Raw genomic sequence first — 27751 nt, 5'->3', positions numbered from 1 at the left:
GCTGAGGACAGTTTGAAAGATTCTCTAAACTGTTTCCATATGGAGGAATTTACTGATGCAGTTTGAAGGCAGGAAGGATTGAGTGAAGCTTGAGTAATCCTTTAGCCAGTGTTTTTTGATGCTTTCAGTTGTATGTGCTTTGGTGTCATATTTTGTTACATTAACTTAAATTACATTCTTCAGTATTGGCTGGAAATTGATTAAATGTCAGAATAAATCATATTCTGCAAAGGTAGGCTATCTCCCTGGGTATGTCTTTGAGTGCAACTTAGTTCACTGCCGGAGGATATTATATATAGTGAAAGGTATGTGGTTGAAATTTGAGATTTGTTGTGTTATAGTAGGAGTGCGTCCATATAATGATGGATTATTCATTCAGCTTATTAAACATTTGTGGGAGACGTGCTGAGTGTCAGACACTCTGTCTTCCTCAAAGGAAAGGCTTGTTTCTCTCAATGTTTATGAAGTCTCTACAGCATTTTCCAAAATGTAACCTGTAAAATACGAGTCCCAAGAGAGCTTTTCCATGAAAATGTAAAAGTTCTTTAATCAAGTGAGAAATATCTGCGTATTGTATTTTGAAAGTTTACATTGTATTCACATATTAAAGACTAAAAATCTTATAGCAATTAAACTTTACATTGGTTTAAGGTTTTCTCAAACTTATTTGCCCATGGGTCATTTTCTCCTTCCACATAGCAGCAATAATCATCTTTTTGCACACTTTGGGAAGTGTTGCTACTGTGGATTTCGCCAGAATAGTTCCACGTTCCAGCAGAGAATATTCTAAGTTATTTTTGTCTCAGGAATTTTATTTTGACAGGCTTTACGCACTCAGATCAGCGTAGGGCTGTGTGTTGATGGTGTCCATACATTTTAAGAAGTTTCCTTCTCATTTCTCCATTGAATGGATGTTCTCCTTATCCCTGCTGTCGTCCTCCCCAGCCCCAGGTTTGGGTTGTATGTGAATTTCATTTCTGACTCTCCTTCTCTGTAATCTTTCCTAGTATGAGAAATTTTTCTTCATAGAAACCTTTTCTAGGTTTTAACTAAAAGTTAATGATATTTTTGGAAAAGAGCTGTTTTCTGCAGAATTAACATACATAAAAGACACTAATACTGAGGACTTCATCTTTTCCCCTTCTTCCCTTTTGCATGAATGTTTTTGATTAATGCACCAATAGTTGTTTTCAGGTTTTAAGAAGGCCATGAACTTTTCAGATAGGAAAAAGGATCCTTTAATAATTTTATCATACTAGTGGCTTTTAACAGAAGATTTTGTAATATTCTTTGTTCAAAGTTTGACTCTCTTTGTAAATGTCCTGCAAAAATACTTCACCTAAGTGCTGGGAAGTCCATGTTTAAAGATACTCCTACATCACTGTAATAGCAACAGTAAACAATTAGACATAGTGCTGATCAGTAGGGGACTGACTAAACCATAATCGAGAATGAACAACTGTTAAAAATAAGTGGGTAGCATGAGTGTGCAATTGGCAAAATGCATACTAGGAAATAGCATAGGTTAAATGCTCTTCTCCCTCCCCCACAACAAACTGTAGAGAAAACAAAGGGATGGAGGCTGAACCTGAGATTTTAAGACTCAAAAGATACACCCACTTTTAAAAAATGAACAGATGACGTTTATGGATGTATATTTTGTGTTTATCGTGAAAACCAAGGCAGTTGTTACTTTTGAAGGGAAGGAGGAGTCTCTGATCGGGCTGGGGCAAGTGAAGCTGGCTAGATAACAGAGTTTGGGTTAGGTTTTAGTCTGGTAACTAGTAGTTAGCCCGTTAAAGTTCCATGGATGCTGGGAAAAGATATGAAACTCTTGAGTTAGAGATAGAGAACATCAGTATTAGTGACCCAGCGAGCAGCGTTGAGCTTCAGGTTAGTTCCGGTTCCCCTTGCCCCAAGCCCCATGGGGTGGCAAAAGGCCCAAATGAATGAGTTCATATGCAGTGAGTTGCATTACAAGACAGTGGTACTGAGTTTGGGGGAAACTGCCAGTCTGTAGCATGCTGTAACCAAGCTACTGTCTGTCCCAGTGGGACACTTTACCTTTTCTTCAGTTTTTCTCACAGCAAATACAACTCTGAGCAGAGCAGTCAGGCCCTTGGATACATGACATACAGCACTAAAGTACAGGGAAACCTCAGGACCCGCGGTGGATGGCTTCTCCCAACAGCCAGTCAGGTCACTGCAGGTGTAATTAGTTAAAATGAGGTCATATGGAGTAGGAATCACTGGAGTAATTCAGTATCGCTCATCCTTACATTGTCCTCGTTGTTGTCCAGGCGCTAAGTCATGTCCGACTCTTTGTGACCCCGTGGACTGCAGCACGCCAGGCTCCTCTGTCCTCCACTTGTCCTTATATAAAGGGGAAATGTGGAGATACACACAGGAGAATGCCATGTGAATATGTGAGTTATGCTGTGACAAGCCAAGGAATGCTCAGAAGCTAGGAGAGAGGCCTAGAACAGGTCCTTCCCTAGTGACTTCAGAGGAGGTTTGGTCCTGCTGACAGCTTGATCTCAGCCTTCTAGCCTCCACACAGTAAATTTCTGTTTAAGCCTAGACTTAGTCTGTGGTGCTTTGTTACAACAGCCCTAGTAAAGGAATATAGTTACTATGTTACACTTGTCAAAATTAAGAACATTGCAATATTAGTGTTAGTATTAATTTTGGACTTTGTTTGGATTTCACCAGTTTTTCCGTTAATTTTCTATTGCAGAATATCCAGTCCAGGATATCACCTGGCTTTTCTTTGTCGTGTCTTCTTAGTCTTCCAATTTGTGCTCTTTATCAGTCTTTCCTTATTTTTCATGACCATGGCAGTTAGGAGGAACACTGTCTGGTAGCCTGTAGAATAGTCTCTAATCTTGGCTTGCATCTATTGTTGCTGTTTGTTTTTTAATAACTAGACTACAGTTAAAAGTTTTTGGAAAGAATATTACAAAGGAAAGCCCCCTTCTCATCACGTATCAGGGACTATCCGAGGGTTTTGACATATGCCTCAGGGAGTGCATGACATCCTTATGACAGCTGGTGATGCTGACCTTTATCATGTAGCGAACATGGTATTTGTCAGTAGCTCAGCTGGTAAAGAATCCACCTGCAATGCCGGAGACCCCCGTTCGATTCCTGGGTCAGGAAGATCTGCTGGAGAAGGGATAGGCTACCCATTCCAGTATTCTTGGGCTTCCTTGGTGGCTCAGCTGGTAAAGAATCCACCTGCAATGTGGAAGACCTGTGTTCAATCCCTGGGTTGGGAAGATCCTCTGGAGAAGGGAAAGGCTACCCCCTCTAGTATTCTAGCCTGGAGAATTCCACGGACTGTATAGTCTATGGAATCACAAAGAGTCGGACACAACTGAGCAACTTTCTCTGCTCCCTGAAGTTACCGTTTTTTTCCCTTTTCTACTCTGTGTTTTGGAAGCATGTCAGTAAGTTCAGCCCACATTCAGAAGGTGAGGGGGGCTACGCTTTACCTTCTGGAAGGGGGATTTCCATAAGTTATTTAAATTCTTCTGTGGGTGAGATCATCTCATCTCTCCCATTGATTTTTAAAAAAAATATTTATTCCATTTTTATTTGGCTGCATGGGGTCTTCAGCCGTGGTCCACAGGCTCTTTGATCTTCACTGTGGCATGCCAGATTTTTAGTTGCAGCTTGTGAACTCTTAGTTGCAGCAGTTAGTATCTAGTTCCCTAACCAGCTTTGCAAGAAATGTTCCCTTGGTATCTCTAATTTTCTTGAAGAGATCTCTAGTCTTTCCCAGGAATGGTATGGACCTAATAGAAGCAGAAGATATTAAGAAGAAGTGGCAAGAATACACAGAAGAACTATACAAAAAAGATCTTAATGACTCAGACAGCCATGATGGTGTGATCACTCAACTAGAGCCAGACATCCTGGAATGAGAAGTCAAGTGGGCCTTAGGAAGCATCAACAAACAAAGCTCGTGGAGGTGTGGAATTTCCAGTTAGCTCTTTCAAATCCTAAAAGACGATGCTGTGAAAGTGCTGCACTCAATATGCCAGCAAATTTGGAAAACCCAGCAGGGGCCACAGAACTGGAAAAGGTCAGTTTTCATTCCAATCCCAAAGAAAGGCAATGCCAAAGAATGCTCAAACTACCACACAATTGCACTCATCTCACATGCTAGTAAAGTAATGCTCAAAATTCTCCAAGCCAGGCTTCAACAGTATGTGAACCATGAACTTCCAGATATTCAAGCTGGATTTAGAAAAGGCAGAGGAACCAAAGATCAAATTGCCAACATCCGTTGGATCATCGAAAAAGCAAGAGAATTCCAGAAAAACATCTCCTTTGCTTTATTGACTATGCCAAAGCCTTTGACTGTGTGGATCACAACAAACTGTGGAAAATTCTTCAAGAGAAGGGAATAGCAGACCACCTGACCTGCCTCTTGAGAAATCTGTATGCAGGTCAGGAAGCAACAGTTAGAACTGGACATGGAACAACAGACTGGTTCCAAATTGCGAAAGGAGTACATCAAGGCTGTATATTGTCACCCTGCTTATTTAACTTATATACAGAGTAAATCATGCAAAATGCCAGGCTGGATGAAGCACAAGCTGGGATCAAGATTGCTGGGAGAAATATCAATAACCTCATATATGCAGATAACACCACCCTTATGGCAGAAAACAAAAAGGAACTAAAGAGCCTCTTGATGAAAGTGAAAGAGAGTGAAAAAGCTGGCTTAAAACTCAACATTCAAAAAACTAAGACCATGGCATCTGGTCCCATCACTTCATGGGAAATAGATGGGAAAACAATGGAAACAGTGACAGACTATTTTTGGGGGCTCCAAAATCACTGCAGATAATGACTACCTCCATGAAATTAAAAGACACTTGCTCCTTGAAAGAAAAGCTATGACCAACCTAGCAGCATATTAAAAAGCAGAGACATTACTTTGCCAACAAAGGTCCGTCTAGTCAAAGCTGTGGTTTTTCCAGAAGTCATGTATGGATGTGAGAGTTGGACTATAAAGAAAGCTGAGTGTCAAAGAATTGATGCTTTTGAACTGTGAAGTTGGAGAAGACTCTTGAGAGTCCCTTGGACTGCAAGGAGATGCAGCCAGTCCATTCTAAAGGAAATCGGTCCTGAATATTCATTGGAGGAATGATGCTTAAGCTGAAACTGCAGTACTTTGTGAAGTATCTTTTTATCGGTTCTTTTTATCAGTATATTCTTTTGTGTATCACGCTTTTAATGTTGTAGCCCATTAACCATTAATGTTTGGAAAGCACTGTGAGTCATAGACCAAGTGTGTGGTCCTTATAAGTGCTCCTGTCCCTTCTCTGGGGATGGGCTGCCTTTCACTCACTTTTCCTTTGACTCCTGTTCCTTTTCTCCAACTCTGGGTGGTAAACACTAAGGTCAGGAGGCTGTGATTTTGAAATGCTTCTCCCTTTGGATTAAGATTCTTATTTTGTAAATCTCCATCCTATTTCCCCACTGTGGAAGGGCTCCCCTGGAACAGGGTTTTGAAGTCCTTTCTCTCTCTCCTGCAGACTTAGCCTTTTGCTCTGTTTGTAAGATAAGGGGAAGGGATTTAGCTGTGCCTGATGTTTCCCTCCCCCAGCCACCACCACACGGGGGAGCTTTCTCTAGTCTTCCCTGGGAGAACCTGATTGGTTTCCAGGAGGAAAAGCCAGCAAGAGTAGGACCTCCCCTATGATTGTGACTCCCCCACCCCCAACCAGGAACTTCATACTATCAATTTGCCCACGCTTGACCTCTCAGTTTAGTTCAGTTGCTCAGTCATATCCGACTCTTTGCAACCCCGTGGACTGCAGCATGCCAGGGTTCCCTGTCCATTACCAACTCCTGGAGCTTGCTCAAACTATGTCCATTGAGTTGGTTGACTTGACCTCTAGCAAGTCATTAAACATTCTAGTTAATCTGCCTTAGGGCTTCTGCCTGAGGTAAGCAAATATACTGGTCCTGCACCTCCCTGAAGGCACCTCTCTCTCCAGACTTTATTATGGGACTCTTTGCCCTCTGACCTCCTGTATCTGATTGAGTTCATCAAAAGCCATTAATTTGCAGTCTCTTCACCCTTTTTTCTTGTTAGAAGGTCAGGAGGTGCATCTTTTCAGTCTCAGCATCTCTGAGCTGAAACCAAATAACAGTCTTAAGATTGTCTTTGATATTAGGTGGTAATTTATGTTGTTGTTCAGTGAAACTTTTTTTTTTCTGACTGGCAAGTCTGACTTGGTTTAAGTAAAAAAAGAAATTTAGTGTGAAGAGAGATGAAAGTTTATTAATACTTGTATGTAGCATGTTGTATAATATGAAACTTTTATCTGTATTATTTTAAAATTTAGAATGATGTAGGTATCTGAAAACTGCAACTTTTTTGGTCTATCATCTGTTTTTTTGTCTGAGTGAGGGTTTAATCAAGGAAGTAGAACCACTGAGTATTGAAGGGGAGCAAAATACGCCACCCCAAGACGTGCCACTTGCCTCACTCAGCATGGTGCGTGAGGCCCTTCTTGTTGTTGCTTAGTCACTTGGTCGTGTCTGACTCTTTATGACCCCATGGACTATATATAGCCCATCAGGCTCCTCTGTCTATGGGATTTCCCAGGCAAGAATACTGGAGTGGGTTGCCATTTCCTCCTCCAGGGGATCGTCCCAATCCAGGGATCGAACCCGAGTCTCCTGCGTTGGCAGATGGATTCTTCACCACTGAACTGCCTGGGAAGCCTGGGTGAGGCCCTAAGAACTTCTGTATTAGGCATGTTCTTCACTACTACTGAATATGATTTTGTAATCCCATTTTATAATCTGGCCTTAAAGCACTTTTTCTGCCTACTTTCCTGTCATTTTCTCAAGCAGCCTTTATTCCACTCCTGTTTAATAACTTAATATTTTCAGATAGTCATTCATGTTTTAGCAATGTGCTACTCTCCAGGATTTTCACTCCTTTTTTTCCTAGAGTACATCAAGGTCCAGCTCAAATATCATTGTTTTTTCTTTTTTCCAAGTTGTTGGTAGCTACTATAGTCAGAATTACTTGCCCTCTGTGTTCATCTTTGATTTTCAAGTACCTAACATATTGCTTCAGAGAAGGCAGTGGCACCCCACTCCAGTACTCTTGCCTGGAAAATCCCATGGATGGAGGAGCCTGGTAGGCTGCAGTCCATGGGGTCGTAAAGAGTCGGACACGACTGAGCGACTTCACTTTCACTTTTCACTTTCATGCATTGGAGAAGGAAATGGCAACCCACTCCAGTGTTCTTGCCTGGAGAATCCCAGGGACGGGGGAGCCTGGTGGGCTGCCGTCTATGGGGTCGCACAGAGTCAGACACGACTGAAGCGACTTAGTAGTAGTAGTAGTAACATATTGCTTGGTATACAGTAATAAAGATTTAAGAGTATTTCATAGTCTAAGAAATTTTAGGACTGGGTTCTAATCAATTCACAAAATTAAGAGATTTAAGAGATATATATCTTTTTTGGAATTGTTTATCTACACTGTGTAAAGAACTTTAGGACACTTTGTCGGATGTACCAAGTTGTCCGTTTGATTAGCTGCTCTTAACATTGTATGAAAGATGTGCATTTAATGTGTGATGTTGATGTTGACTTGTGACAAAAACGTAATGAATTTTATCCTAAAGTTATTCTTTGTTTACACAGAAAATGTCTAATCACACAGATGCAGCAGCAGAAGTCCTGTTGGAAAGAAAAGGTTGTGCAGGAGTGATAACACTAAACAGACCAAGGTTTCTGAATACCCTGACTCTTGGTATGATTCGGCAGATTTACGCACAGCTAAAGGTTTGTCATTTCCTTAAAGCAGTCATATGGATCCTTTTAAAAGTTGTCTTTATAGAACTTTCCTAGTGTTTTCTCCCGCAGAATCGCTTCAGTGTATCGGCGCAGTGCCCAAGCCCCATTGCTTCTGGAGTCCCTGGTTCTTTCCTCAGTGGTTGTCCTGGAGCGTCCCTAGTGACGGGGAGTTCATTGCTGCATAAGACACACCATTCCACTTTAGCATGGCTCCAGGTTGTGGTGGCTCAGATGGTGAAGAATCCGCCTGCAATGTGGAAGACCTGAGTTCGGTCCCTGGGCTGGGAAGATCCCCTGGAGGAGGGCATGGCAACCCACTCCAGTATCCTGGCCTGGAGCGTCTCCATGGACAGAGGAGCCTGGTGGGCTACACTCCATGGGTCACAAAGAGACACGACTGAGCGACTAAGCACACCACAAGTTTCTTCGTACATTCTGCCGCTCTTCATTTTTCCAACGTTTTGACCAGTAATATTGGCTCTGCCTCTTGGGTCATGAGTATACACATATAGTCTGCTTCTACATGACAGCTTTTTTGGTTGGAAGATGACTGTTTTTGAAGTACTTGTCCAGCCTTTTCTTGGAGAAGGCCTTAAGCTTTCCTATTCTAAGAAAACTGCATGGTGTAGTGGAAAAACATGACTCAGTCACACTACCTGGGTTTGAAATTTTGAATTTCTGTTTATTAGCTGTATAGATTGGAAATGTTATTCTCTCTGTTACTCCATTTTCCTCGGCTGTGAAACAGGGATGGTAATTCATAGAATTGTTGTAAAGATGAAGTGAAATAGTATACCTGATACACTTGGCCACATAGGGGTTAAAGATGAGTTCTCCCCTGCTCACCGGTTCCTTAATTCTTCATTTGATGAGTCTTCCATTCTTTATCTGTTTGGGCCACCTTATAATATGAGCTTAAGTGTGATATAGAGGAATAAACCAGGTGTTCCAGGTTGAAGTGGAAGAAAAGTAGAAACCTCCATGTTAGAATACCGTATTTCCATTAGTGTCATCCAGTATTGCATTAACCTGTTGGACAACCACCTCTTCCCAGGTGCATCTCTTCTTTATCTTGTATATTTTTATTCTCTAGTGTAGAATTCATGGAACCCCGGTTAATTCTTCTGACTCTGGTAAACTAATTTTTTATTTAGTCCATTGTTCTAGCCTTTTCAATATCCATTGGCTCTTGATTCTTTCATCCTGCTTATTTATTAGCTGTCCTTACCAACCCCAAAACACTTCCAGATTTGATCAGGAAAAGTGTTTCCACTCTGTTATTTACAAATTTGTCAGTAGGACAGAGCCTTTATCACCACAGTAGAAAGATTACTGCTGTTTATCTGCAATCTCTGGGCTGATTTGTTTATCAGATTTATAAGCTTATGTAACATAACATTATTAGGCCCATATTTTTTTCACCTTGGTATCAAAGTTGTCATTATCAAATACGGATCACAAAATGTACTCATTTAGCAACTTTGAAATAGCTTCTAATTTATGTCAGAAAAGAAAATGAAGTTAGAATCCATTCTTCTGGATGTGCTTTATAAAGCTTATGCTTTGCGTATATCCATATATGTCTATATATACACATATGTGTTTTTGTGTATATGGATATATCTCATTCATTTTTGTAATTTATTTTTTTAATTGGTGAATAATTGCTTTACAGAATTTTTTTCTGTAAAGCAGAAAAAACCTCAAACCTCAATGTGAATCAGCCACAGGTCATGAGTTTGTATTTATAATATGCTTATACCATCTTCTTTTACATTTGACTAGAAGTGGGAACAAGATCCGAAAACTTTCCTGATCATCATAAAGGGAGCTGGTGAAAAGGCTTTCTGTGCTGGAGGTGATATCAGAGGTAAAAACATTGCTCCCTTTCACCCGAATACTTTATTTCCCCTAATCATCTTGAACAAAATGTCTAATTTATGATACGTGAATTCACTTTTTATTTTTAAATAGCTGTTATTAAGCAGCTCAGTTTATCACAGGCAGGCATGCATGCATGCTCAGTCGCTCAGTTGTGTCTAACTCTTTGCGACCCCATGGACTGTAGCTCACCAAGCTCCTCTGTCCATGGGATTCTCCAGGCAAGAATACTGGATTGGATTGCCATGCCCTCCTCCAGGGGATCTTCCCCACCCAGGGACTGAACCCACATCTCCTGCATTGGAAGGCAGATTCTTTACCACTGAGCCACCTGGGAAGCCCTTTGTTGAGGCAGTTTACCAGAAATGCTTCCTGGTTATAACTCAGCTTCCTCTCCCTAAACACTCATAGGCCTGACAATCTGGCTATGTTGAGTACTTGCCATTCTCCAGATATAACGTACTCTTACATATATCTATGACTTTGTGCTTTCCCACTATTCATGATCCCAAAGCAAGAATGCACTTAATATAGTATTTATCCTGTTTATATTATCAATGTTTTTATGTTTAAATACACATGTTGAGATAGTCAAAAAGATTAATTTTCCTTATCTTGCTAATTATTTACGTCAGTCTGTACACATTTAACAGTTAAAGACAAAAGAGAGAAGAAATGTTGAGTTTGTAGGCTCCTGGGATTTTTTTTTTTAGTGTTTTATTTTTTATATTTGATTTTTTTGTATTGTGTTAAGATGGTGTTAGGGTTATTCTGTTTGCTAAATTTATAATTTTATGTAAACCATTACATTTGGAATAGAAAGAAACAAGCTCAATTCAGGACATAATTTCGAATATCTATTAAAGGAACTGAATCTTGAAATCTCACTTTGAAATTTTCAGCTGCTTAGACTGTTTTTGGCTGTGCTGGGTCTTTCTTGCTGTGGGCTGTCTCCAGTTGCGGTGAGCAGGGTCTACTCTAGTTGTGGTGCTTGGGCTTCTTATTGCGGTGGCTTCTGTTGTTGCAGAGCATGAGCGCTAGGGCATGCGGGCTTCAGTAGTTGCTGCACATGGGCTCAGAAATTGCGGTTCTTGGGCTCTAGAGCACACTGGCTTAGTTGTCCCACTGCATATGCGATCATCCCAGACCAGAGATCAAACTGATGTCCTTTGCATAGTGAAAGTGTTAGTTGCTCAGTCATGTCTGACTCTTTGTGACCCTGTGGACTGTAGCCCACCAGGCTCCTCTGTCTGTAGAATTCTCCAGGCAAGAATACTGGAGTGGATAGCCATTCCCTTCTCCAGGGGATCTTCCTGACCCAGGGATAGAGCCTAGGTCTCTCCTACACTGTAGGCAGATTCTTTACTGTCTGAGCCATCAAAGAAGCCCTAGAATGACTTGTTAACTGAATTGTTTTTGAATTTATTGTTTTGCCTACAACTTAAATATTTTTAAAACACTGTTTTTCAGCCTAGAATTAACTTTTGCTCTAGAGTTGGGCCTTTGATCCTGTCAGTTTACAAATGAGCAGAGCCTTATGTGTTGATTTTAGCATCTTCTATTTGTGCGTATGAGTTTTAACTTTATATTGCTGTTTGGAAATACATTTACAAATTCTAGAATTATTCTCATTTACATGTATTAAGTATTAAGATCTCAATTCCAAGAAATTTAGTTTCTTTAAACATCATAGTCCGAGACAGTAAGTGAGCACTCTGAAAAAAAATTTTTTAATGATATTACTAAAATATCATTTAATTTATATGGAACTATTAATAATTGATTAGAATAAGATTAGAAGGCAATCTCAGAGGATTTCTGAAGTAAAAGAGATTTATTTCACCAGCAATACAATTTGTACTCCTTTTCTTTTAGAATTGGTGAGAAATGAAAAAAGATAATGGATAAGAGTTTTAGGGATTTTATCAGTGAAAGCCTCAGAATGAGGCTCAATAGCAAACCTTTTTAAAAATTTTTATCTTTTTAATTTCACTTTCAACGATTAATTAATTCGGCTGCACCGCATGGCCTGTGGGTAGTTCCCTGACCAGGGATTGGACCTGGGCCATGACAGTGAACTCTGACTCCTAATCACTGGACCATCAGGGAGTTCCCAATCTTTAAAAAAAAAAAAAAAACAACAGGAAAAGAAGTCAATATTTGGTTAGAACATTTTGAAGGAAGCTGTATCAGTTCTGAAGTTTGTCTAAAAATCTAATAGTCACCAATTTTAATGCAGCTGTTTCTCATAAAACAAGAAACATGTATATATATTTAGTTTATATTTTAGTAGGTAATTTTCATGGAGAAGGAAATGGCAACCCACTTCAGTATTCTTGCCTAGAGAATCCTGTGGACAGAGGAGCCTGGTGGGCTGCTGTCCATAGGGTTGCACAGAGTTGGACACAACTGAAGCGACTTAGAATGCATTCGTGTGTTGGAGAAGGAAATGGCAACCCACTCCAGTATTCTTGCCTGGAGAATCCCAGAGACAGAGGAGCCTGGTGGGCTGCCGTCTATGGGATCACACAGAGTCGGACACGACTGAGCAACTTAGCAGCAGCAGGTAATTTTCATAGGACTTAAAGACAGGAAAAGCATATACACTTGGTAGTATATGGAAGAGAGTTTTGATGGCAGTTTTGACATTGACCATAGTAAGAGTGTAGTGGATGTGAACTCTGGATAACAGAAAATTGCAACAGAAATGAAACCATTTGATTTTAACATCCTTATTTATTAATATCCATGAAAATATAATAAGAATATTACTATGTCATTTACCTCTCGAGCCTCACCTTTTACCAGTCTCCTTTAGTCTTTTAAAACTACTTCTTTTTCTTTACTTATTTCTTGATTTTATTCTTTCTTGCCTGTTTGCCATTGTAGGTACTCCTTTGTCCACTCAGAGCCCCCAACCCCCCACTGCCATCATTTTCTAGGAAACCCTCACCTATCGTTCACATTTGGCTCAGATGTCTCTCTTCTGGAAAGCCTTCTTTTAATCATTATCTCTTCTGCTTCCATTTCTGTCGCATCCCAACCCTAGAGTGGGCATGGCACAGGGAGTATATTTTAATAGTCTGTCTTACTAGTCTGAACTCCAGGCAGCTGTCTTATAACAGCACTGAAAATAGCGCATGGTATCTAGTAGATGCTCAGCAAACGTTCCATGAGATGAATATGACAGACGTATTTAACTAGTTAGAATATATAGAACTCTGTGTGTGCATGCCCAATGTGTGCATTCATTTCTTTGTGTGTATGCATATAATGTACTTTTTTTTGGCTGTGCTGCATAGCTTGTGGGATATTAGTTCTGCCACCAGGAACCGTGCCCCCTGCAGTGGAAGTGTGAGTCCTAACCACTGGACTGCCAGGGAATTCCCTGTATAACGTATTTGTGTTAAGATACGTTGTCAAAGAAAACATGTATACAGCAAATGTTTATTCAGGTGGTATAGAAAATAGTCAAAATAATATGCATTTGGTACCAATATATAACTTACAATTTATAGCACCTTGTAAGTTGTTCTAAATAAGAATTTTTGCCTTGAAGTTTTGATATTGGACTATGGATTTGGGGCTGACTATAAGATGTCTGTGGTATGGGCGACTTCAGAACCTTAAGAAACCATTCTAAACTTTCCCTTTGGTACTTTCTGTCACAGTATTTTAAATTTATCTGACTGTATTGACTGGAAAACACTTTTTTATATTTGTAATCCTTTTTTTCTTTTTTTTCCCTTTTCTCGTATTTTAGCACTCTCAGAAGCTAGAAATACAAACCAGAAAATGCTTCAAGATTTATTCCGAGAGGAATATATTCTGAACAATGCCATTGGTATGTGTGCCCTGCTGAGAGCTTTGAAAATGGAATGAAGACAAAAGCTGCATAGAATGAGTTATTAAAATGTAGTCAACATGCTTTATTTAGTCTTTTATATACTTTGTGACAGAAATGAACTCAATTAGCCTGACTGCTCAGTTCAGTCACTCAGTTGTGTCCGACTCTTTGTGACCGTGTAGACTGCATCACGCCAGGCTTCCCTGTCCATCACCAACTCTCGGAGCTTGCTCAAACTCATGTCCATTGAGTCGGTGATGCCGTCTAACCATCTCATCCTCTGTCATCCCCTTCTCTTCCTGCTTTCAATCTTTCTCAGCATCAGGGTCTTTTCCATGGAGCCAGTTCTTTGCATCAGGTAGTCGACGTATTGCAGGCTCAGCTTCAGCATCAGGCCCTCCAGTGAATATTCAGGGTTGATTTCCTTTAGGATTGACTGGTTTGATCTCCTTGCAGTCCAAGGGACTCTCAAGAGTCTTATCCAACTTCACAGTTCAAAAGCATCAGTTCTTCAGCACTCAGCTTTCTTTATGATCCAACTCTCATATCCGTACATGACTACTGGAAAAACCATAGCTTTGACTAGATGGGCCTTTCTTGGCAAAGTAATCACGAACAAAGCTAGTGGAGGTGATGGAATTCCAGATGAGCTATTTCAGATCCTAAAAGACGATGCTGTTAAAGTGTTGCACTCAATATGCCAGCAAATTTGGAAAGTCGGCAGTGGCCACACGACTGGAAAAGATCAGTTTTCATTCCAATCTAAAAGACAGGCAATGCCAAAGAATGCTCAAACTACTGCACAAATACACTCATCTCACACACTAGCAAAGTAATGCTCAAAATTCTCCAAGGTAGGCTTCAATGTTGTGTGAACTGTGAACTTCCAGATGTTCAAGCTGGATTTAGAAAAGGCAGAGGAGCCAAAGATCAAATTGCCAACATCTGTTGGATTATTGAAAAAGCAAGAGAATTCCAGAAAAACATCTACTTCTGCTTTAATGATTATGCCAAAGCCTTTGACTGTGTATGTAGATCACAACAAACTGTGGAAAATTCTGAAAGAGATGGGAATACCAGACCACCTTATCTGCCTCCTGAGCAATCTGTATGCAGGTCAATAAGCAACAGTTAGAACCGGACATGGAACAACAGACTGGTTCCAAATTGGGAAAGGAGTACATCAAGGCTATATATTGTCACCCTGCTTATTTAACTTTTATATGCAGAGTACATCATGCAAAATGCTGGGCTGAATGAAGCACAAGCTGGAATCAAGATTGCCGGGAGAAAAATCAATAACCTCAGATATGCAGATGACACCCCCCTTATGGCAGAAAGCAAAAAGGAACTAAAGAGCTTCTTTATGAAAGTGAAAGAGAAGAGTGAAAAAACTGGCTTAAAACTCAACATTCAGAAAACTAAGATCATGGCATCTGGTCCCATCACTTCATGGGAAATAGATGGGTAAACAGTGGAAACAGTGAGAGACTTTATTTTTGGGGGTTCCAAAATCACTGCAGTTAGTTACTCTAGCCATGCATGTCTTTTAATGCTTTCTCCTTGGAAGCAAGCATTGCTCCTTCGAAGAAGGCTGTGACCAACCTAGACAGCATATTAAAAAGCAGAGACATTACTTTGCTGACAAAGTCTGACTGCTAATTCCAGAACAATTCACACTTTTTTATTAAATGGCTTCCCTGGTGGCTCAGATGGTGAAGAATCTGCTTGCAATGATGGAGACTCAGGTTCTGTCCCTAGTTTAGAAAGATCCCCTGGAGAAGGGAATGGCTACCCACTTCAGTATTCTTGCCTGGTGAATTCCATGGACAGAGGAGCCTGGTGGACTACAGTCAGGTTTAACTACTGTTTGCCCTATAATCAACATGGAATCATGGATTCTCATCATATGGTTGGGTTTCTTGGAAAACAAAAAAATAGGGTCCCAGTTTTCTCTATAAAATGAAGTATCGTTTCCTAATTCCTGAGAAACTCTGGGATGAAATTTCTTTATAGTCATCATTCCGGATTTCATTGGAAGTGAAGTAGTAGTTACTTTTATCAAGCATGTGTTTCAAGTGTTAAATTACAGTGGATAATATAGTGAATACTTGTATATCCACCAGCTCAGAATGAACAGACCTCTGTATTTTATTTCTGTTTGATGTTTTGAAACTTATTTAAATTAAATAGAATACTATGAATTTTTAAAATTTTTACTGTCCAGTCTACTTCGTTGCTCGCTTCAGTGCCATTTCTTTCTCCAGAAGCAGCCTGATCCCTCCTCAGAAGAAACCATTGTCATTAATTTTTAGCACATCTGATTAGGCTGTACGTTATATTTTTACTATATATTTATGAACAAAAGTAGTATTATTTCATGGTTTTGAAATTTTCATAAGTACTTTCTTACTGCATATGCCAAAAGTTGTTTTTTAATAGCATGGAATGTAACTGTTCTATGTTATTCAGCTACCCAGTATTACTTACCTATTTGACATTAATGGATATTTTAGATTATTTCAAATTTTTATTAATACAGATTGTTACATCTTTATATGTAAATCCTTGGTGCCCATGTGCAGAAGTTTCTAGAAATAATAGAAGCCAAATGGATGGGTCATAGTTTATACCTCTTCAGTGTGTTTCCATATTCGTCTCCAAAGTACAAGACTTTATTTTCTGCATGTCATTGCTGTCATTTGTTTGTTTTTAAACTTTGTTAGCTTGATATCTTACTGTGGTTTAATTTGTGCTTCATTGTAAGTGCATGAGGTAGAAGGTGTTTTATGTTAATCATTTAGATTTTCTTTTCAGTTTCATCCTTTGTTTTTCTTTCTTATGGATCATTTTTTTCTTAATTGATTTTATAGGTCTTTATGTAAACACACTTCTCTCAGTCTGCTACTTTATCTTTTCATATATACAAGTTTTTGTTTGAGATGAAATGAATGCATTCTTTTCCTTTATGATTTGTGTTCTTTTGCACTAAAAAAAAAAAATAAATAACATAGGAGTATTCAAGATGTTCTTTTATATCTTCTTTTAATAGTTTGTTTTTTATACTCTAAATCCAATGTACTTGGATTTTTTTTGCATGTGACATCTTTTATTTTCTTTTTAGAAAACTAGATGTGTAATGTCTTTGACTGAAAAGGCTTTGTCTTCCTCACTGGTTTTAATGATACTTCTATCGTATATCAAGTTCTTTGTGATCAGATCTGTTTCCGGACAACTTTATTCACTGGTCTGTTTGTACTTATGATGAAACTATAGTGTTAAAATTAGTATGGCTTTAAGATACGTCTATATGTGGTAGGAAAAGTTACCCTTCTTTTAGGATTGTCTTGGCTACTCTTGGACTTGATTTTCCAAAAGGATCTTAAAATTATTTCGACGTTTAGTAAACTTATGCAGACATCACCATAAACCAGTTTTAGCACATTTTCATCAGATTGACTTTCATGTCCTTTCATGTTTTGTAATTTTCTCTATAAAGATCTTGCTGATAAAAGTATTTTTTAAGTGTTATTCTTAAATAGTTTGTTTTGTTACTTGTTACATTTCCTAATTGACTATTTCTAGCCTATAGAAATATTTTTGATTTTAGTATTTTGTTTTTATAACCAGCAACCCTGCTGAAATTTGTTGTTAGTTCTAAAGATGTTTCTGTAGATTATCTTGGCTTTTCTATATACGTAATTCTACCCTCTGCACATGACTTTTCCCCATCTCTTTCCAGTCCTTATATTTATGACTTTTCTTGTTACATTTGGTTAGAACCTCTGTTATAATACTGAATGATTGTAGTGTTGTCTTATTTCTGATGTACATGGGAAAGCTTTTAAAATTTCATTCTTTAGTATAATCTTTTTGTAGACGCTTTTTTACCAAGTTACAGACATTATTTCTATTCCAAAGTTGTTTGGGGTACTTTCTTTTGTTTGTTCAGTTGCAATGGTCCAGTACTTGAGCATCCACTTTTTCTGACTTCTTCCTCTTCTCTCCTGGGCAGGGACTTACTGAGTCCCAGCATCAGCAGATAGAGTTTTCCTAGCTATGTTTCACAAACCACATAGCTCTTATTACTATAAGGCTTTATGTAGGTAGCTCATTGCATGTTCTGTGTGGCCTAGAATTTCTTCCTGATTCAGAACAGATACACACACCCTCGCTCATAATCTTTGGCTGTAGCTTCCATACAGCTATTAACTTTGAGTTTTCTTGTATGTTTCTGGCACTTGGGGATTTCCCTTGTTTGGCTTTGAACTTGGATATATATTGAAAAAAATTTATTTTCTAGAATTTCAGTGTCTTTGAAGTAGCAGTGGGGAAAAGAGGCTGTTTCCCAATTTAAGTGAGCCACTTTCAGTGGAGAGCTCACATTTCTTTCATAATCTGTAAAATTATACAGATCAGATTCACTTAGAATGTTTTATTCATTCTAAAAATTCTTACCAGCACTGTCCAACAGTACTTCCTGGAATGATGAAGATATTCTGCTTCTGTGCTGAGTAATATGGCCACTGCTAGTTACACGTGACTAACAAGCACTTGGAATGGGGCTACTTGTGATCAATAAGCCTAATTTTACCTTTGTTTAATTGTAATTAATCTAACTATATTTGGCTGTTGGCTGGTATATTAGTGCTGCTGCTGCTATACTCAATAAAAGAGGGGATAAAACCTCTAGTTTTAAAAGAGTTTGGGGAAAAAAAAAAGAAGAAAAGAGTTTGGTAAAATATTAATATACAAGAGAAAGCCTTCCAGGCATAATTTCTGTACATTATAATGACCTATCTTAATCATGAAGGAATTTGACAAATTTTGGCCTTGTGTCCTGCCTCAGTTAGCTTTTAATACTTTATAACTAAAATATATGCATCTGTAGCTGAAATGGTGAATTTGTATGTATCTCCACCCCTATCACGATTGAGCGACTTCACTTTCACTTTTCACTTTGATGCATTGGAGAAGGAAATGGCAACCCACTCCAGTGTTTTTGCCTGGAGAATCCCAGGGACGGGGGAGCCTGGTGGGCTGCCGTCTATGGGGTCGCACAGAGTCGGACACGACTGAAGCAACTTAGCAGTGGCAGTAGCCACCCCTATCAATAGAGACATTAGTTTCTGTTGTTTCTAGGGGATTATAGTTAAAAATTGAGGGCTGTGGACATGCTTGTGTATGTGAAGTTAAAACTGTACTTTGGTGGTTTATTTGGCAGGTTGGGAATATTTACAGAATTGCTAGATGGATCAAAACTGAAATTTTATATTGGTCTTTGGTAAGGAAGTTATATTGGCAACAAACTGTAGTAGAAGTACAGTGATGGATATGTTTATGTTGTGGGTGACTCCCTCTCTCAGAGGAAGGAAAAACAAAAGAGGGAAAGGAGCAGAGTAAAAGTTGGCAGAATTTTTGAGCTGGAAGGAACTTCTGAGGCAAGTCTCATTTAATAGATGAGAAAACGTATCTATGTATCATATACATGATATAGACATGTATGATAGGCATATATACATATAGCTTATGTGTGTGTATATGTATACAAATGTGTACATATATGGAAATGCCAGTATATAAGTAGAGACATCACCTTGCCAACAAAGGCCCGTATAGTCAAAGCTATGGTTTTTCCAGTAGTCATGTATGAATATGAGAGCTGGACCATAAAGAAGGCTGCTGCTGCTGCTGCTGCGAAGTCGCTTCAGTTGTGTCCGACTCGGTGCGACCCCATAGATGGCAGCCCACCAGGCTCCCCCATCCCTGGGAGTCTCCAAGCAAGAACACTAGAGTGGGTTGCCATTTCCTTCCCCAATGCATGAAAGTGAAAAGTGAAAGTGAAGTTGCTCAGTCGTGTCCGACTCTTAGTGACCCCATGGACGGCAGCCTACCAGGCTCCTCTGCCCATGGGATTTTCCAGGCAAGAGTACTGGAGTGGGGTGCCATTAGCTGAAGAATTGATGCTTTCAAACTATGGTGCTGGAAGACTCTTGAGAGTCCCTTGGACAGGAAGAGATCAAACCAGTCTATCCTAAAGGAAATCAATCCTGAATGTTCATTGGAAGGACTGATGTTGAAGCTGAAGCCATCTGATGTGAAGAGCCAACTCACTGGAAAAGACCCTGATTCTGGGAAAGATTGAGAGAAGGAGAACGGGGTGGCAGAGGATGAGATGGTTCATTTCAGTCACTCAGTCATGTCTGACTCTTTGTGACCCCATGGACTGCAACTTGCCAAGCTTCCCTGTCCATCACCAACTTCCAGAGCTTGCTCAAACTCATGTCCATTCAATAGGTGATGCCATCCAACCATCCCATCCTCTGTTGTCCCCTTCTCCTCCTACCTTCCATCTTTCCCAGCATCAGGGTCTTTTCCAAAGAGTCAGTTCTTCGCATCAGGTGGCCAGAGTATTGGAGCTTCAGCATCAGTCCTTCCAATGAATATTCAGGACTGATTTCCTTTAGGATGGACTGGTTGGATCTCCTTGCAGTCCAAGGGACTCTTGAGAGTCTCCTCCAACACCACAGTTCAAAAGCATCAAGTCTTCATTGCTCAGCTTTCTTGGGGTCCAACTCTCACATCTGTACATGACTACTGGGAAAACCATAGCCTTGACTAGGCAGACCTTTGTTGGCAAAGTAATGTCTCTGCTTTTTAGTATGCTGTATAGGTTGGTCATAGCTTTTCTTCCAAGAATCAAGCATCTTTTAATTTCATGGATGTAGTCACTATCTGCAGTGATTTTGGAGCCCAAGAAAATAAAGTCTCTCATTGTTTCCCTTGTTTCCCATCTATTTGCCATGAAGTGATGGGACTGGATGCCGTCATCTTTGTTTTTTGGATGTTGAGTTTTAAGCCAGCTTTTTCACTCTCTCACTTTCATCAAAAGGCTCTTTAGTTCCTTTTTGCTTTCTGCCATAAGGGTGGTGTCATCCGCATATCTGAGGTTATTGATATTTCTCCTGGCATCTTGATTCCAGCTTGTGCTTAATCCAGCACAGCATTTTGTATGATGTTCTCTGCATATAAGTTAAATAAGCGGGGTGACAATATACAGACTTAACATACTCCTTTACTAATTGGAACCAGTTCCATGTCTGGTTCTAACTGTTGCTTATTGACCTGCATACAGATTTCTCAGGAGGCAGATAAGGTGGTCTGGTATTCCTATCTTTTGAAGAATTTTCCAGTTTGTTGTGATCCACACAGTCAAAGGCTCTAGCTTAGTCAATGAGGCAGAAGTAGATGTTTTCCTGGAATTCTCTTGCTTTTTCAGTGATCCAGCAGATGTTGGCAATTTGGTCTCTGGTTCCTCTGCCTTTTCTAAATCCAGCTTGAACATCTGGAAGTTCTTGGTTCACGTACTGTCGAAGCCTAGCTTGGAGAATTTTTAGCATTATTTTGCTAGCGTATGAGATGAGTACAACTGAGTGCTAGTTTGAGCATTCTTTGGCCTTTCCCTCCTTTGGGATTGGAATGAAAACTAGCATTTTGCAGTCCTGTGGCCACTGCTGAGTTTTCCAAATTTGCTGGCATATTGAGTGCAGCACTTTAACAGCATCATCTTTTAGGACTTGAAATAACTCAGCTGGAATTCCATCACTTCCACTAGCTTTGTTCATAGTGATGCTTCCTAAGGCCCACTTGAGCTTGCACTCCAGGATGTCTGGCTCTAGGTGAGTCATCATACCATCATGGTTATCTGTGTCATTAAGATGTTTTTTTGTGTAGTTCTTCTGTGTATTCTTGCCACCTCTTCTTAATATCTTCTGCTTCTGTTTGGTCCATGCCGTTTCTGTCTTTTATTGAGCCCATCTTTGTGTGAAATGTGCCCTTGGTATCTTATCTGTAATTTTCTTGAAGAGATCTCTAGTCTTTCCCATTCTGTTGTTTTCCTCTATTTTTATGCATTGATCACTGAGGAAGGCTTTCTTATCTTTCCTTCCTATTCTTTGAAACTCTGCATTCAGATGAATGTATCTTTCCTTTACTGCTTTGCCTTTTGCTTGTCTTCTTTTCTTAGCTATTTGTAAGGCCTCTTCAGATAACCATTTTGCCTTTTTGCATTTCTTTTTCTTGGCGATGGTTTTGATCACAGCCTCCTGTACAATGTCATGAACCTCTCTCCATAGTTCTTCAGGCACTCTGTCTATCAGATCTAATCCCTTGAATCTATTTGTCACTTCCACTGTATAATCATAAGGGATTTGATTTAGGTCATACCTGAATGGCCTAGTAGTTTTCCCTACTTTCTTCAATTTAAATCTGAATTTTGCAATAAGGAGTTTATGATCTGAGCCACAGTCAGCTCCCAGTCTTGTTTTTGCTGACTGTATAGAGCTTCTCCATCTTGGCTGCAAAGAATATAATCAATCTGGTTTTGGTATTCACCATCTGGTGATGCCCATATGTAGAGTCGTCTCTTGTGTATGGAAGAAGGCATTTGCTATGACTAGTGCGTTCTCCTAGCAAAACTCTGTTAGCCTTTGCCCAGCTTCATTTTGTACTCCAAGGCCAAACTTGCCTGCTGCTCCAGGTATCTCTTGACCACCTACTTTTGCATTCCAGTCCCCTGTGATGAAAAGGACCACTTGCCTGTTGCTCCAGGTATCTCTTGACTGCCTGCTTTTGTATTCCAGTTCCCTATGATGAATAGGACATCTTTTTTTGGTGTTAGTTCTAGAAGGTCTTGTAGGTCTGCATAGAACTGTTCAGCTTCAGCTTCTTCAGCATTAGTGGTTGGGGCATAGACTTGGATTACTGTGATATTGAATGGTTTGGCTTAGAAACAGAGATCATTCTGTCATTTTTTAGATTGCACCCAAACACTAAATTTTGGTCTCCTTTGTTGACTATGAGGGCTACTCCATATATTTTAAGGGATTCTTGCCCATAGTTCATCTTCCAGTGTCATATTTTTGCCTTTTCATACTGCTTTTGGGGTTCTCAAGGCAAGAAGACTGAAATGGTTTGCCATTCCCTTCTTCAGTAGACCACATTTTGTCACTGGAGAGATGGTTAGATAACATCATTAAATCAATGTACATGAGTTTGAGCAAACTCTGGGAGACAATGAAGGACGGGGAAGCCTGGCATGCTGCAGTTTGTGGGGTTGCTAGAGTTGGACATGACTTAGTGACTGAACAACAGCAGCAACATATATATTGAATATTGTTGAATTGCCAGTTAATGACAAAGCAGAGACTGCAATTTGGGTCTTCTCACTCTCAGTCCATGCTTTTTCCTGTATGCTGCACTTCTCTTTATATCCAGATGCTTCTTTAGATGCATAAAAAACAAATTATGTTCTTTAAAATACAGCTGTGTTAGGTAAACATTCATGACTTACAAGGGAAACATTGTTTTTCTCAGTAGCTGAATTATATGGTCTTTCATTTGTTTCAAATTGAGGTATTGAGTTATTTAATAACAATGAATAGCTGATTAGGATTGTATATGAATTGATGTTTTGTTTATTTATTTTTTAATTTTATTTTATTTTTAAACTTTACAATATTGTATTAGTTTTGCCAAATATCGAAATGAATCTGCCACAGGTATACCTGTGTTCCCCATCCTGAACCCTCCTCCCTCCTCCCTCCCCAATACCCTCCCTCTGGGTCATCCCAGTGCACCAGCCCCAAGCATCCAGTATTGTGCATCGAACCTGGACTGGCGACTCGTTTCATACATGATATTATACATGTTTCAATGCCATTCTCCCAAATCTCCCCACCCTCTCCCTCTCCCACAGGGTCCATAAGACTGATCTATACATCAGTGTCTCTTTTGCTGTCTTGTACACAGGGTTATTGTTACCATCTTTCTAAATTCCATATATATGCGTTAGTATACTGTATTGGTGTTCTTCTTTCTGGCTTACTTCACTCTGTATAATAGGTTCCAGTTTCATCCATCTCATTAGAACTGATTCAAATGTATTCTTTTTAATAGCTGAGTAGTACTCCATTGTGTATATGTGCCACAGCTCTCTTATCCATTCATCTGCTGATGGGCATCTAGGTTGCTTCCATGTCCTGGCTATTATAAACAGTGCTGCAATGAACATTGGGGTACATGTGTCTCTTTCCCTTCTGGTTTCCTCAGTGTGTATGCCCAGCAGTGGGATTGCTGGATCATAAGGCAGTTCTATTTCCAGTTTTTTAAGGAATCTCCACACTGTTCTCCATAGTGGCTGTACTAGTTTGCATTCCCACCAACAGTGTAAGAGAGTTCCCTTTTCTCCACATTTATTGCTTGTAGACTTTTGGATCGCAGCCATTCTGACTGGCGTGAAATGGTACCTCATAGTGGTTTTGATTTGCATTTCTCTGATAATAAGTGATGTTGAGCATCTTTTCATGTGTTTGTTAGCCATCTGTATGTCTTCTTTGAAGAAATGTCTATTTAGTTCTTTGGCCCATTTTTTGATTGGGTCATTTATTTTTCTGGAGTTGAGCTGTAGGAGTTGCTTGTATATTTTTGAGATTAGTTGTTTGTCTGTTGCTTCATTTGCTATTATTTTCTCCCATTCTGAAGGCTGCCTTTTCACCTTGATAATAGTTTCCTTTGTTGTGCAGAAGCTTTTAATTTTAATTAGGTCCCATTTGTTTATTTTTGCTTTTATTTCCAATATTCTGGGAGGTGGGTCATAGAGGATCCTGCTGTGATGTATGTCGGAGAGTGTTTTGCCTATGTTCTCCTCTAGGAGTTTTATAGTTTCTGGTCTTACGTTGAGATCTTTAATCCATTTTGAGTTTATTTTTGTGTATGGTGTTAGAAAGTGTTCTAGTTTCATTCTTTTACAAGTGGTTGACCAGTTTTCCCAGCACCACTTGTTAAAGAGATTGTCTTTAATCCATTGTATATTCTTGCCTCCTTTGTCAAAGATAAGGTGTCCATATGTGCGTGGATTTATCTCTGGGCTTTCTATTTTGTTCCATTGATCTATATTTCTGTCTTTGTGCCAGTACCATACTGTCTTGATAACTGTGGCTTTGTAATAGAGCCTGAAGTCAGGTAGGTTGATTCCTCCAGTTCCATTCTTCTTTCTCAAGATAGCTTTGGCTATTCAAGGTTTTTTGTATTTCCATACAAATTGTGAAATTATTTGTTCTAGCTCTGTGAAGAATACTGTTGGTAGCTTGACAGGGATTGCATTGAATCTATAAATTGCTTTGGGTAGTATACTCTGAATTGATGTTTTAAAAAACATGTTTGTATTATAAGCTGTATATTTAGTCTACTTGATATTTCACAGTTCATGTAACTTGTGATTTTTGGAAAAAGCAAATGTGTTTTAAACATTGTGACTAATTACAACTCCATTTCTTCTAGATTCTTGCCAGAAACCATATATTGCACTTATTCATGGAATTACAATGGGTGGGGTAAGTAGCCTGCTCACTCTCATCATTGTTGTGTGAGTGGTATAAAAAAAAGTTGATTATTAAATAGAAGTGAGATGATGAATGTAATAAAATAGGACTTGTTGAAACAAAATCATATTTGGAGCCTTGCAGGTTTGGGGTGTAATATTTGCTTTTCTCAGAAGACTATGTTATATGCTATTTCTGCTTCATCAATTAGTAAGTTTTTTAAGCTAACAAATGGGCTTCCCTGATAGCTCATTTGGTAAAGAATCTACCTGCAATGCAGGAGACCCCTGTTTGATTCTTGGGTCAGGAAGATCCACTGGAGAAGGGATGGGCTACCCACTCCAGTATTCTTGAGCTTCCCTTGTGGCTCAGCTGGTAAAGGGTCCACCTGCAATGTGGGAGACCTGGGTTCGATCCCTGGTTTGGGAAGATCCCTTGGAGAAGAGAAAGGCTGTCCACTCCAGAATTCTGGCCTAGAGAATTCTATGGACTGTATAGTCCATGGGGTCGCAAAGAATGGGACACAGCTGAGTAACTTTCACTTCACTTTAGCTGACAAAAATGACTGAGTCTTTTTTCTTTTGTAGAGCCCTTTTTCTACTTACAAGTGAACTGATTGCTTTCACCAGTTTCATGAAAGAAACTGGAATATTGAGGTCTTTTTAGACTCTGTATAGGATGTGGTTACCTAAATTATATGTACTGCACAAAATTTTACCTTAGTGAAAGTGTGTGGATACTCTGTAAAGTTCTCTGAAAGTACATTTCTGTCCATTGAAAAACCTTGTAATAACACAGATGCAAAATAAATAAGTCTTAGATGTCACTAGCCTTGAACAACTTTATAAGGAGTTGGAGAAAACATGAAATAATTACAGAAGAACTGTTCAAATGTATGACACTGACAAAGACAAACTTTTAAAGTGAGAGATCACAGTGGGTCTTTATGGCAGGAAAAGATAGGATTTAAGAAGGTAGTAGGAAGCTGAAGGGTGAAATTTCAGTGTTTGAACTTGTTAAGTGTTTCAAAGATTTTGTCAGTGAGAAAAGTCTCCCTTCTAGGAAGACCACACCCTAGATGAGGTCTCTTGGGCACTTGGAATTGCTTAGATTTAAAAAAAAAATTATTTTTTTGAAGCATAGTTGAAGTGTACTGTGTTAATTTCTGCTGTACAGCAGAGTGATTCAGTTACACATATATGTACATTCTTTTTCATGTTCTTTTCCATTATGGTTTATCACAGGATGTTGAGTATAGTTACTGTGCTATACAGTAGAACCTTTTTGTATATCCATTCTGCATGTAATAGTTTGCATCTGCTAGTTACAAACTCCCTATCCATTGGAATTGCTTAGATTCTGCACATGATTTTGGAAAAGGGCTTCTACATCTTTGTTAGTGGTGGGTATTAAGCCTGAGTTGATTGTGCCTTTTTTGTCAACGAAGTGTTACCATGGGAAAAATGAGAAGTCTCTGAAAGAATTCTGCAGAACAAGGGGAAGGAGCTTAATTGGAAGCACTGAAGAAAGAGCCCCCTGTGAATGTGAAATGAACTAGGAAAAAATGAAAACAAACAAAACACCATTGGGCATACTTAATAACGTGTAAAATGATGTGGCTTCAATAAAATAGGAAAGATAGTCTGTAAGGAGACAACAGGCTCAGATGCAAGGGCAGCAGTTTACACAGGGGAACAGCTAACATAAGGAAGGCTGACTGGAAACTAAGACACAATAGCAGAACCTGACACTCCACTTTGAAGGCCATAGATTAGGAGTCGAATTTAACATTACGGATATGAAGTTGTGTCTGTGGAGGACAAACTTAACAAGCTCTCACCAAGAAAGGACAAGGATAAGAATGATGAGACCAAATGTTGTGAGGTAATGAAAATGAAAGAAAGATACTGGGAACCCAACAAAGAAATGACAACTATTCAGTGGAAAGTAAATCAAACAAATGGTCATATATAATTAAAGATTACTTTCTTTACCATAATCAAAAACAACAGTAAACCCCTCTTAAACCTAAGATATGTATAATCAAAGAAAAACAGCTTCAGGTTAAAAAAAAAAAAAAAACCTGTGAAAAGAGATCCACATGTAGATAAAAACTCAGGTAAGGTTTTTAGAATTGTATACTTTAGGAAACAGTGCAGGTGTTCAGGCCAAACACTGCTGCTGATGCCTGGGTTCTTAGTGTATCAGTTCAGTTCAGTCACTCAGTCGTGTCCGACTCTTGCGACCCCATGAATCACAGCACGCCAGGCCTCCCTGTCCATCACCAACTCCCGGAGTTTACTCAGACTCACGTCCATCGAGTTAGTGATGCCATCCAGCCATCTCATCCTCTGTCGTCCCCTTCTTCTCCTGCCCCCAATCCCTCCCAGCATCAGAGTCTTTTCCAATGAGTCAACTCTTCGCAAGAGGTGGCCAAAGTACTGGAGTTTCAGCTTTAGCATCATTCCTTCCAAAGAAATCCCTGGGCTGATCTCCTTCAGAATGGACTGGTTGGATCTCCTTGCAGAGTACATCACGTGAAATGCTGGGCAGGATGAATCACAAGCTGGAATCAAGATTGTGGGGAGAAATATCAATAACCTCAGATATGCAGATGATACCACTGTAATGGCAGAAAGTGAAGAGGATCTAAAGAGCTTCCTGATGAAGGTGAAAAAGGAGAGTGAAAAAGCTGGCTTAAAACTCAATATTCAAAAAATGAAGATCATGGCAACCAGTCCTATTACTTCATGGCAAATAGATGGGGGAAAGTGGAAACAGTGACAGTTTTGATTTTCTTGGGCTC

General features: G+C 39.4%; 1 protein-coding gene across 1 annotated transcript in view; it reads left to right on the top strand.

Moving 5' to 3' along the window:
- Positions 1 to 27751, top strand: part of HIBCH (3-hydroxyisobutyryl-CoA hydrolase) — a 115351-nt gene that overhangs the window by 21114 nt on the left and 66486 nt on the right. Inside the window, exons 3-6 of the mRNA XM_070359586.1 lie at positions 7684 to 7824; positions 9622 to 9706; positions 13481 to 13561; positions 24905 to 24957. Of these exons, the coding sequence (XP_070215687.1) occupies positions 7684 to 7824; positions 9622 to 9706; positions 13481 to 13561; positions 24905 to 24957 (360 nt within the window). The remainder of the gene's footprint in view (positions 1 to 7683; positions 7825 to 9621; positions 9707 to 13480; positions 13562 to 24904; positions 24958 to 27751) is intronic.

This window comes from Bos mutus, chromosome 2, assembly GCF_027580195.1.
Source record: "Bos mutus isolate GX-2022 chromosome 2, NWIPB_WYAK_1.1, whole genome shotgun sequence".
Lineage (NCBI taxonomy): Eukaryota > Metazoa > Chordata > Mammalia > Artiodactyla > Bovidae > Bos > Bos mutus.
The sequence above is the reverse complement of the archived record's forward strand: the minus strand, read 5'-3'. Positions and strand labels throughout refer to the sequence as shown.